The sequence below is a fragment of the Herpailurus yagouaroundi genome, unplaced genomic scaffold (genome assembly GCF_014898765.1).
Source record: "Herpailurus yagouaroundi ecotype Mexico unplaced genomic scaffold, PumYag 163, whole genome shotgun sequence".
Lineage (NCBI taxonomy): Eukaryota > Metazoa > Chordata > Mammalia > Carnivora > Felidae > Herpailurus > Herpailurus yagouaroundi.
In genome coordinates this window covers 47,989,504-48,002,050 of record NW_024412404.1, presented here as the reverse complement: position 1 = coordinate 48,002,050, position 12,547 = coordinate 47,989,504, and the positions used below count along the sequence as shown (strand labels likewise).

Here is a 12,547-nt window from a genome sequence, read left to right as displayed (position 1 = left end):
CGGACCGCGAGATCGTGACCTGGCTGAAGTCGGACGCTTAACCGACTGCGCCACCCAGGCGCCCCAAAATTTTTTTTTTTTAAATAATAATGGGAGAACATAAGACACTAGAGAGACCCTGTCTAAAATAACTAACCAATACTCTTCAGAAGCGTCATGGTTGGGGGGCGCCTGAATGGTTCAGTCAGTTAAGTGGCTGAATTTGGCTCAGGTCATGATCTTGTGGTTCATGGTTCAAGCCCTGAGTCAGTCTCTGTGCTGACAGCTTAGAGCCTGGAGCCTGCTTCAGATTCTGTGTCTCTTTCTCTCTGTTCCTCCCCCACTCATGCTCTCTCAAAAAAATGAATAAACTTAAAAAAAAATTTAAAAAAAAAAGAAGTGTCATGATTACGAAAGACTGAGGAACTATCTAATGCAATGTTGGATCCTGCACAGGATCCTAGATCAGACAAAGGACATTAGTGGGAAAACTGATGAAATTTGAATAAGGTCTACAGATTAATTAAAAGTATTACATGAATATTAATTTTCTGGTTATAATAACTATATTATGGCTACATAAGATGTTAACATTAAGGAAACCTGGGGGAAGAGCATATGAGAACTCTACAATTTTCTATAGAAAACACTTTTATGTCAGTCTAAAATTGTTTCAAAGTGGAAAGTTAATACATTATGTATATAATCAAGGAAAAAAGTTCTATAGTTCATATAGGGGTTGCTAGACAATGTTGTGATTGCACAAAAATCTAGAACGTTACAGTATTAGCTGAAGAAAGAAGAAAGCAAATAGAAGAAAATAGAGTGCTTTCCAACTTACCCTGCCTAAATTTAGACACAAGGATGCTTAGTATTTCATTAGGGAAGAAGTACACTGCCTACCTCGCTCTGAATCAGAACGATCTGAAGAAATAGTTGATCCAATGCTGTCCATTCGTATTCGTTCCATCTCCTGAGGACCCTGCAGCTGTTCCAGTCGCCGCTTTAAAAATCTCTGTTCTCGTTCCAAGTTCTCTAGCTGGTGCTGGCTCTTCCTTTCAGCTTCTTCAAGTTTCTAAAATGATAAAATGATATTTTAGTTTGTGCACAGTCCAGTACAAACAATAAAACTGATTTCTACCTAATATCTTAAAACATTTCTTCTTTGGCAGAGAAAATATGAAAATACAAGTATATATGTGTGTGTGTGTGTATAAAAACATACATAAATACATACTTTTAAACATCAAGAATACTTCTTTTTTCACTTTTTGTGTGTGTAATGAATGCTACATTACAAGAACAGTATGGAATTCTCAAAGTCTGTAAAGTTATCTCCATGAAAGAGAAACTTGCTCTGCACTGTAGTTTGATGGAAAAATACTGAGACACGGAGCCAAATAAACTCATCTCCACCAGAGGGCACAACTGCCTTCCTTCTAGGGATCAGCAGAGTAATTGTTTTTTCCTAGTATTTCCAGTTCCTCAAATGGCCATGCTGTCAAAACAGTTTAGTTTAATCAGTTTATGTTGCTCTCATCAGATTAGTTGGTAAGTTTTCAGAAAGATTTCTCTTGAGGTCAGTGATTAAGGAGGGCACAGGGGGCTAGCTGATGTTTATGAATAGGAATCACTGCTTATAATGAAACAAGGGCCGAGACATGTACAAATATGAAAGCAGAAATTCTCACCTTGATGTGTGCTTTGGCTTTGTTGAGCAAACCAAGTGTTGTGTGCCTGGTACAGTCTGGTCCTAGTGGAATCAGAACTTTTAAGCGTTCTAAACACAGGCGCAGATGAGCTCGTCTAAGAAAGACCAAAAAAAAAAAAAAAAAAAAAAAAGAAAGAAAATCAAATCAGCACAGATTGAATATTCTACTAGAAACATCCTAAAATCTATTTTAAGACAAATAATAATTCACACATTATTTAGTCTATACTCATGTTACACCCCTAATTCTTCAGTTTCTAAGTATCTGCAAGTATAGGCATGACTACTGGTTTTCAGTCTCTGCCATTTCTGTTGTACTCTGTAGACATGGTCACTTCAGATTATTATCCCCAATGGTAATCTGTCAGAGATGATTTAATTTTTAACCCTCCCCAACTGTCTCCAGCTGTATTAATGTGTAAGTAGGAAAGCATACAGGGCAATTAATTGTATTTCATTTCGAATGCCTAGAACCACAGGCTAGAGACCTAGTGGTCTTCAGCTGGAGTACCCCCAGGGGGTAGAAAAGGCTCACAAATTTCCATTTCCTCCCTCCCATCTTTTGCACACACCCACACACATACCTGTCCCCACAGGGACAGGTTGTTTCAGCCACTGAAACAACAACCTACTTCCTAATATCTAAATGTACCAGCTCATTAGTTTTTAATTTTTCTTTCTTTCTCCCTCTCCTCTCTCTCTCATTACCCCACCTCCAATTTTCTACACATGGCAAAAAGCTAGGTGACAAAATTCTTTACTAAAAGTCATTGCATTTATTTAATCCACCCATCCTTTGGGCAAGTTAGGAAAATTTTCTCCTGAAAATGCTAGCACAGAGTCTCACAGATTTACCTTCCCCATATCCTTAAGATACTATGATCATGATGACCCATGATGAGGGTTCTAGGTACATAATTGTACCCTAAAACAATCTCTGGTTCTGTGCTTCATAGGCATAATATAATTCAGCAATTAAAAGTATATCTGAAAAGAAAATCCAAGTATGTATTTACAGTTCATCCTTATTCCTTAAAGAGCTATAACTGAATATTTATAGCAACTGTCTCAGTTGCACCAGGAACAAAACACATCATCTTCTCAAGGAGGGCCAAAATGGTTTTACTAGTTCACCCACCAAACTATGCTTCTGTCTTAATACACAAGATATAATGACAAGTGAAATTCTCAAATGCTAGCAATTTGAAAGAGGGGTAGGAGAAGGCAATAAGCAACCAATTATGTCACAGATAAGCAAGATGATTCAGGGGAATGAGATCAGAGGTTTGGTGATGAACTGTCAAGATTCTTACAGTACCCACTATCCCGGCTATAGTTAGAGGTCCATTAGTATTTCCATTCCAAATCTCTTTACTGAGCCCATTAACTCAAATCTAATAGTTGGCTCCAAGATGAAATCTGTCATACCTGATGTAGATAAAGGAATTTTAAAAATTTCCCTAAATTAAAAGTATATCAATGGATTTCCCTTAAAGAGATTTAACAATTTTTAAAAAAAAATTTAATGATTATTTATTTTTGAGAAATAGAGTGTGAAGAGGGAGGAGGAGTAGAGAGACAGGGAGAAAAAATCTGAAGGAAGCTACAGGCTCCAAGCTATTAGCATAAAGCCTGATAAAGGGCTCAAACCCATGACCTGCAAGATCATGACCTGGTTGCTTAACGGACTGAGCCACCCAGGTACTCCAACCTCAATTTCAAATTTAACAATTTTAAAGTCACTCTGCTCCCCTGCTGTGCTACCCCAAATCACAGAACCTTTAGCAAAATTCTCATTTTTAACTAGGAAACCTCTTAAGGGAGGATTCACATGATCACAAAGCGCTCTTGCTGAGTAGACTAAAACATCAAAAAACCAAAGCAAGCAAAAAACAAAAACAAAAACCACCAAAAAAATCCATACTAAAAAATCCTTTAACCTCTTCATTAGGATTATTACAGCGTATGCTTAACAACTGTACTCATGATATTACTGGAGGGTAGAGAGAAAGACTGGTGGTTGTCTAGCTAATTAGAGGCTGTCAAGGGGGGCTCTGAATTCAGTCATCTAAAAAAGTTAATAGAGCAACTAGTAAAGTTAACATAAATGACAAGAATAACTTGTCAATTTTGTTTAAATCACTTAACCCCAGAACTACATAGGAAGTATCTTTTACGGAGTTTAAGGGACTTCAGAATGACTCCCTTACTTTTACATCAAGGAAAAAATAATGGGTGGGTCAGTTTTCTGTTTCGTGAGATCTACAGTCACATTAAAATCTAGGCAGAAATCAACTAACATAATATTAAAATATCTGTGTTTTTTCTTTCTTCTTATTATCGAGGGATTTTTTTTTACTACCTTTTGTTTATTCAGCAATATTCCACACACTTGCTTGAATGGCAGAAGTAGAAACAGAAACTTTAAGAGTTTATAATCTAAACTACAGAATGAAACATATTGTTTTGCTCATTTGGTTCATAATGAAATGAGTCATACAGAAATCAAGGGCAACAGAATCTGAATAAAAGGAGAGATTGTAATTGGAGAAAGAAGACTTACAAGAGAAGCTGAAATTTGACTTTGGACTTGAGAGATATTGAATTCATCTATGAGAAAGCAACACTTCTCAAGGTAATTAAAAGAGTACAGGACTCAAGTTCATATATTGAAATCAAGTTTGAACCTAAAATTAAAAATATCTTAACTTTTTTCTTTCAGGGGAAAACAACTAAGTTGGAATTTTGTAAGGAAATATCAGCCAAGTTCAGCAGTCTGGTCTGCTGCAATAGCACTATCAAATCAGAATTTGCCCAGGCCAAGGGAGTCAATGTGTAAGATGGCTGACGAACAGGGAGGTCAGACTGCCCTCTAAAATACTTTTTATTAGCCACTATCGAACATTTCTTCAGTCAAATAATTATAAATGTGCTCCAAGTTACAGCTTAAGAAAAGATACTCTGAGTTATCATGTCTCACAAAGGCCAGTGATGCCATTTTCCATGTCTTGTAAATACAATCTCCAAAACAGATACGAGTATGAAGGAGTGGTAAATGATGTCCTCTGCTCTCCTGTGGGGAAAGGTCTATCTGTGAGAGCCAAATGTCATTTCCTTCAGTTTTTATACTTGTGAGTCAGGAATTTATAGAGAATAAAGTAACAAAAGGTTAATGGCAGTTGAAGGACAGCAACTGACCACGTGGGAGCCACACTTTTCAAAGCTGCCATCCAAATACTGCACACAGTTTTCCACATGCTTGTTATATGCCAGTTTTAGGTAAATTCACCCTTCCAAGAGCCATGTGATACCCTGTGACTGTAAACTGGAAAGTTAAATCAGAAAATTCATTCACCTTCATGTATAAATTTTTTTTCTCCAGCAAATTATTGAAACAAACCGTACGGCAAAATTCTTCTTCCCTTACAGTGGTGCTGTGCTGTTCTCACCCTTTCCCCCATGGTCTCCCTGCTGGTAACCAGATTGCAAGCTTAACCACCAACGACCTAGAAAGGCATATCTTTTGATGCCATCTGGTCCTTTCTTTTCTTGCCTTCATTCTCATGTGACTGGTGGCTCAGGAGCCTCCTGTAAGGGGTTGCCAAATCATGGGCTGCAAGACACTGGAGGAAGAAAGAGGACAAGAGACAGAAGGAAAAAAACAAACAAAAAAAAAAAAAACCCTTGGTTTGATTTGAAAATCCTTATGCACTGAGAAAAAAAATTGCCAGTAACATAAAATGGTATTTTTCAAGTCTCCAAGTTGTGGAAGAGCTGACATAGGATTCATGAAAGGCATATACTGCACCTTTAGTCAAAGCAGGTTAAGAAGGCTGGGGAAAGTTAAGGCTGCTGCTCTGAATATTCTGATGAACACCAGACTAGCAACCAACGGAAAAAGCCTGACATTGTAAAATTTATGGAACTAGCCTTGACAGAAAATGAGAAAAAAATTTAGCCCCCTGGTTAGCATTTACTTAAGTTTTCACAACACATGGATAGTTCAATAAAAACTATGAAAACATAAATCCTTCCTAATTTAGCATGAGGATTAGACACTGCAGCAAGGGTGCCCTCCAAGAAAACTGGAGTCTCCTTGCTGAGGGAGGGGGCAAGAGAATGGAGAGATACCAAAGTACTTTTATTTTCAAATACTCTTTGAGGTCTGTTTTAAAATAGATTTAAAAGTGGGTTTTATCTAGGGAAAGAGGCAATTCCCAGTGACTAACCTTGTTAGAGAGAAGGTCCTATCAAACTAACCCATACCTTCAAAAAGGACAAGCCCCCAGCGGGAAAAGGAACAATTAGAGTCTGTTTGGCTTTTATTTTGGTAGATTGGGATCATTTTTCCCTGAAGGAACCAACACTGCTTTTGATTTCAAACCTTGTAAACTCTACTGCCAAACTGAAATATCACAGAACATGAGGAGAAATGATTTTGCTATAAAATGGCCCCTCTTACCTAGTAGCTGTGATATTTTAAAGCAGAGGTATATACACCACAAGAAGCACACAGTGTTGAGGGAAGAGAGAGGAAAGAATTCTCTTTTAGAAAAAAAAAATTGCAAGTACTATAGGATGATGTTTTTTCAAGCCGTCTCTAGAAACTCTAATCCTTCTGCCCAAAAACAATATGAAATTTAACACCTGCCAGGTCTCACAAACCATCCATTGGCTGATGCCCTCGGAGGCACGGTCCTTCATTGGAACTTGCTTGTCTTTCATTCCCCCACTACAGGATACCAAGACTGTGCCAAGTAACTAAATCAAAATGGAAAACAAGTCAAGTGATAGGGACAGTTTTTGTACTTTCCTCTCTGCTGAAAGTTACGCAACGGGCTGAGAGTCCTCCCTTGAGCCACATTCTTCAAAACTGCAGTGGCTTGTGGCCAGGTTTCCCAACTCCCTACACAACACTTCTGCACATGACAGCAACTAGCTGCTTATCCTATACATTTTTATTTCAATGTTTCTCTAAAATTTAGTGTTGAAAAGCTTCAAAAATCTCAAGTTACAAAAAAAAATCTGCCTACCTCTTTTTCTTATGAAAAATGACATTAAAAATGGATCCAGATATAAAGTCATGGATCTTATTTACAAAAACAAATATGATCATATTCTGTTCAACTTATTCTGTTTGTGAAATAAGAAAACTTAGACAAGCTATTCTCATAAAATGGCATGTGCTAATTATATGTTTTCACTTACAACTTACTTATTATCTGCCTCACAAAAAATAAACAGACTATTAAGTGCTCCCAGGTAGTAACTTGGTAAATGGCATTTCCCTAGCATCAGAACTGATGGTGGTGTTGTGAGGCTTAATGACAACAAAATAAAAACTTAGTTGAATAGCTGGGACTCTATTAAAAAAAAAAAAAGCTGCTTTAATATTCATCGTAATTCAATTGATATCTTATCAAATAACCAGATAGAAATATCAACAAGTGTTATAATGAAACTGTAAATTATATATACTATATAATATTATATTAATATAAATTATTCCACAGTCACACTGTCCATCTTAGTACTGAAGGGCTCATCTCTATACAACTGAATAAAATCAGTTAAGGCTGAGATACATGTTATTCACTCTTGGAAGACTTTTTAAAATCACTTTCTCCAAATAAAATCTAAGTAGTTCTTAGGGTAGAAAGCCAGAATATTTAAAGGCAGAAGGTTAAACATACAGTAATATGTCTTCTGAAGTCCTACTTTTCCTCAAAGATTTGGAAGAAAACACCATTTTATAGGAAAATAAACACAAATGCAAAGTACACTTTTAAGACAAAAGAAGACTTCAAATAAATCTTGCACTATTTTACACTGTATCTCAAGACCTCCAGGAATCTATGTTCAAACTACTAGAGCAAATTGCTACAGATCAGTATCAGAACTTTAGAATTCAGAATATCACTTCGGAATCATAGCTAGGATTATGTTTTTCAAACGTTTAGAGAGTGAGGGAGAATGGAGTTGGGGAGAAGAGACGGGGAGACGTGAGTACTCAATAAATTAATGAGGACAAAATAGTGATACATTCTTTCTCAAACTGCACAGATTCCATATGGGTTGAGTTTTATTTAGTCTTTACATCTCAGATATGAAGAGGACGAAGTGCCATTCAGTCAATAACAATGATTATCAGTAAACAATCAGTGGCACCTTATTATGACGCTGAAACAAGATGCTGTGATGCCAGTAGTAATTTTTATCTGTTTGAAGATGCTATAATTTGGACTTCTGCCTACCACTTTTCTAGCCACACTTTCTATTGCCCATATCCTTGCAAACCTCTTCCACAAACCAAATGTGCTTTTATACTTACCCATTTCTCTACCTGGAATGTCCTTCTCTTTACTATCTACCTAGTTCGTATCTAACTCATTTATCAGACCACAGCCAAACTACTATTTCTTCTATGACACCTTCCTTGCTACATCCTTCCTCAGAAAATTAATAGTTGGTTTTCATACTAATCATACTATATTTTTGTTACTTTCTAGATAAGACTGAGTCCATATTTTTAGTCATTTCAGTTTTTCCAATAACAAACAGAATAACTGGCACACAGTGGGAAGGAGGAATGTAACATAATTTCTAGTGGATATTTCTGGGACTCTCTAACTCACAAAGTTGAGGTAACAATACTGGGGCCTCCAAACAGTATATTCAGATGCCAGGTCGACATTCGTGAGAGATCTGCTTATGGATGCCAGAACTGTACACTAGAAATTCGTGTGCCACCGAAGTTACCACCAAAGATGACTACTTGTAGAGTTCATGACAATCTCCAATCTAACTCTAGGGTCAGCATCTCTTTTAATAGTGAAACAGGATTAAGAATTACAGCCATTAGACTGATTTATCGATGCATTTACAGGGATGGGGGACTAAGACAATGTAAAATGAACTTCACAGATTTTTTTTCTTTGTAGGTTCCCTGCACAGCGTGGAGCCCAATATGGGGCTTGAACTCACAACCCTGAGATCAAGACCTAAGCTGATATCAAGAGTGGGACACTTAACCGACTGAGCTACCCAGGAGCCCCCACAGATCATTGTTTTTTAATCCAGTTTTTTGGTCACCAATTTCAACTTTCTAACCTTATTAATAAGCCTCCTAGCAAACAGAAAATTCAATTTAAGTTTGGCCTTTGTTCCAGCTGTTGTTCAAGAAATAGTAACAACAACAAGTATAATGGCAGGAAGGCAATTACTAAGAAAAAAAACAGAAAAGACATAAAGCTAAGAAAACCGAGGTAAGAGAGGGAAAAGTCTAAAAAGAAATACTCTACAATGCAAGAGAGAAAAAAAATTAAATGAACAGTTTTATCCCATCTGATAACATGAGAAACTAGCAACTGCAGTTTTACAAAATCACAGGACTGCTGATCAGTTAAAGCCTATAGTACAGAACACATAAACAATTTTTAAAACTGTCCTGCATTCATCTATAAGGAAAACTTGATTTTTGACAGCCTCATTTGAAAAAAAAATAATTAAAATCTGGTTGTAGAGGCATATGTTCTTCACTGAAAACCCCCACAAGGAACCAAATCTCCAAAGTGATTTAACAAAAATTGTTCATTTGACATCCATTCTGCACTAAATTTAGCTTCCATGTATACATCTCATCCCCCCCGCCCCCTTATCTGCTTATGAGTATTTGGTTAAAAAAAAAAACAAAAAAAAACTTGATCATTCATTCACCATATTTCTTCTTTGGTCACACAAGAACTTTCTGTATTCCAAGTTTCAAAGTCTGGGAAATAGGGCTACATCACTGGAGAAAACAGTGGCAATTTGTTCTAAATACAAAATAGCTTATTTTCCTTTGGCAACTCTCCAGGGGTTTGGGTGGAGGGAAAGGATTCTCCTCTCTGGAGAGATCAGGCTCTGAACCTGGCCTACTGTCAAAACTTAGCTGTGGGTGGGAGAGAAATTTTTAACAATTATTTATCTTTCACATCAATTTGGAAACTGATTAAAGATTTTTGCATTATTAACAGTTTTTCTATTCTTCAGCTTTTTGTTGGTGTTCATCCCTATTCTGGCAGCCCCCATTGGCTGATTTAATGGTACCAAGGGGCTGAGAAGTGTTGCTGTCCAAAGAAAAAGCATTCTCTCACAGGGACTGGGAAGGCAATCTGCAATCACAACAGTAGCTACTTGTTAATTTTCTATTTGAAACACAGTGATGTCAATAGTATTGTACCCTGCCAGCCACCATGGGGTAAAGTACATTTTGAAACCAAAACAAACTTCCTACGTGCTGGCAAGTCAGATTTGAGACACCGTGATAACGTTCTGTAAGATACTGCCCTAGTTTTACACACAAAATGCACACAGCAAGCATTAGTCTACTCTTCTATAAGAGTGTAATTCTAACACTCACAGCCCCACTCCTACCCACAAGCCCAGTGCAACTATTTTATTATACCAAATTATAGTCCAGGGTTGTAGAGGGAAATGAAGAAATACTGTTACTTATCTTTAATAAAATGATGATTCTACACAGCACAAACAACATGCTTGAAGAATGCTTTGGAATACAAATGTTCATTTAGAATTATAAAATGAAAATAGCACAATGCTTTCATAACAAGATGTGATTAGTATAATAGTTCATTTTAAGGAAGTGTACTCACTTAGAAGAAAGACACATTTTATTTAAATGGAAAAGAAATACTCTGGCCTAAGAAGGAACACATCCCTGGAAGATGAATATCCATAATTTGTACTGAATATAAGTAACCTGAAATACGAAGCTAAATGATTAAAAATAGCGACCATGCTTACTACTGGCAGAGGGCAAATGGGTCTGGCATTGCGGAATATCTGCCAATTCAGTCAAGTTAGCCAGGGATTATTTTTAAAGTCCCATTTTAGAAAAATTTCCCTGAAATTGAAATGTGGGGCTGTTTTTTGTTTTGTTTTGTTTTGTTTGGGAGAGTGAAATTTAGGGCAGGAAAAGGGTAATAACAAAGAGCAACTGTTGACTAATGTATGATTAAAAAAATAATAATAATCCTGAGGTATTTATTGGGCACTGAAAATCCGTAAAAAAATAAGATACACAGAATGTTAAATATGCCACAGTCCTGACAATGACAGAGAATTAATGTTTTGGTTTATCTTTATTTCAAAGTTACATAACCCTTCCCATCTTTCTCTTTTATTATACTGTATCATATTTTTTTCTGATCACAAAGGGCCCAACTGAAGTGTAGTTTTTGAAAGTTTCTTTTGGAGGCAGCTTCACAAAACACCTGGCTGCAATTCTGGGCATGCTCTCTTCTGATAAACAGAAATATTTTCAGTGTTATATTAGGGCACTGAGCATTTTTAGCAGGTAAAATATGAACATGTCATAAGAACTACTTTACTTCTTAAAACCCTTCTGAAAAGGAAAAAGTATTCAGCAGAGTAAAAACAATTACAATGTCTCCTAAAAGACAAATTTTATCAGTAAAAAACTGTGACTTGTTTCTATTTGTATCTGTCTAAATCTTAGTTTGACTCTCCTCTGGATAAGCCCAGGAAAAAAATTCAATGAGAGAAAAATCAGAAATCTAATACTTATTTTGTATGATTCCAGCCTTAACTCAATACCAACATAGCCTTCTGTCCAAGAATTCTGCACAAGTGCCATTACACTTTGATTATAGAACAAATCTAGACTGTTCTATGAATATGAAAAGAAGAAGAAGCCGGTCTGAGGGAACATGTTCCATTTTGTTACCACTGCCAATCAAAATCCTGGCTGTTCTGCAGGGCAGTTTGTATGGCTTGCCTAAGTATATTCCAATGAGAATATAAAAATTGTTGCTCCAACCAAAGAAGGTGACAGAATTTGGAGAATAAGTTTGCCCAACTTGGCTGTATTTCCTTTCAGATACTAGAGATATAACAGGATGAAAGTCCTGAAATATCTTTGGGATCACCAACATCTCTAATCTCAGGGGACAAAAGATATGTGAAGGATCCTTTGAAATGATGAAAAATAACACCCAAAATGTATTCAGTAATTTCTTCTAAACATACCAATATTTCCTGAACATTGCAAGCCAGAAAATGCATGTTTCCTCCTTCATCTGACCCAATACATACAGCAGTAAATTCCAACTGCTTTCAAGGGAGTTCTAGGAGCCCAGTATCACCAAATTGCTCTTTAGGAAAAGCCTCCTGCATTACAAAAATAGCAGTCTTGCAAAGTCATTCAGCTCTATCTAAATTGTGTTATGTTTACAAATGTTTTAACTACAAAGACGGAATTTCCGATTGAAAAAGAACCTTATTTAGAAAAGACTGGATTTTTTTTTTTTTTTACAGCTATGCCAAATACAAGCTGTTCTGTAAAGGAATAATTGTGAATCAGACTGGAATAAAGTGAATCAAGATAGAAAAACCATACAGACATTACAACCCTAGAGAAAAATGCTGTAATTGGTCACACCAATGATCCAAATACCAAAGAGTACATATTTGTCAGTGACACCAACAGATGGCTCAGGAAAACTATGATGGTTGTCTTCCATGACCATATATATATATATGTTTTATATATATATATAAACAGTAGCAATGTTTTATTAAAGAACTGATCTAAAGTGGTTTGATTTTATTTCCATTTTTTATAGTGTATTAAATCCCTGTAAGAATTTCACTGTGTAAAGCAGGACTATCCATTTTCTTTTTTAAATTCAAAAATCCCTCTTTTAAGCTTCAAGGGACTATACTTCCTAATTCTAGTCATTATGATTTTGGTGAAAAAAATCTTGGTGTATCCTTTCTTCATTTCCAGATTTCTCCCTTCTTTCCAAATTAGAAAACCCAAATTTTCTCGTTTAA

The 12,547-nt window shown here is 36.3% G+C and overlaps 1 protein-coding gene across 3 annotated transcripts in view; it reads right to left on the bottom strand.

The window, feature by feature from the left end:
• Nucleotides 1-12,547, bottom strand: part of MXI1 (MAX interactor 1, dimerization protein) — an 84,741-nt gene that overhangs the window by 8,294 nt on the left and 63,900 nt on the right. For all 3 annotated transcript variants that reach the window (XM_040486393.1, XM_040486394.1, XM_040486395.1), the window contains exons 4-5: nucleotides 1,671-1,785; nucleotides 883-1,054 (exon numbers count right to left, since the gene is read on the bottom strand). In XM_040486393.1, the coding sequence (XP_040342327.1) occupies nucleotides 883-1,054; nucleotides 1,671-1,785 (287 nt within the window). The remainder of the gene's footprint in view (nucleotides 1-882; nucleotides 1,055-1,670; nucleotides 1,786-12,547) is intronic.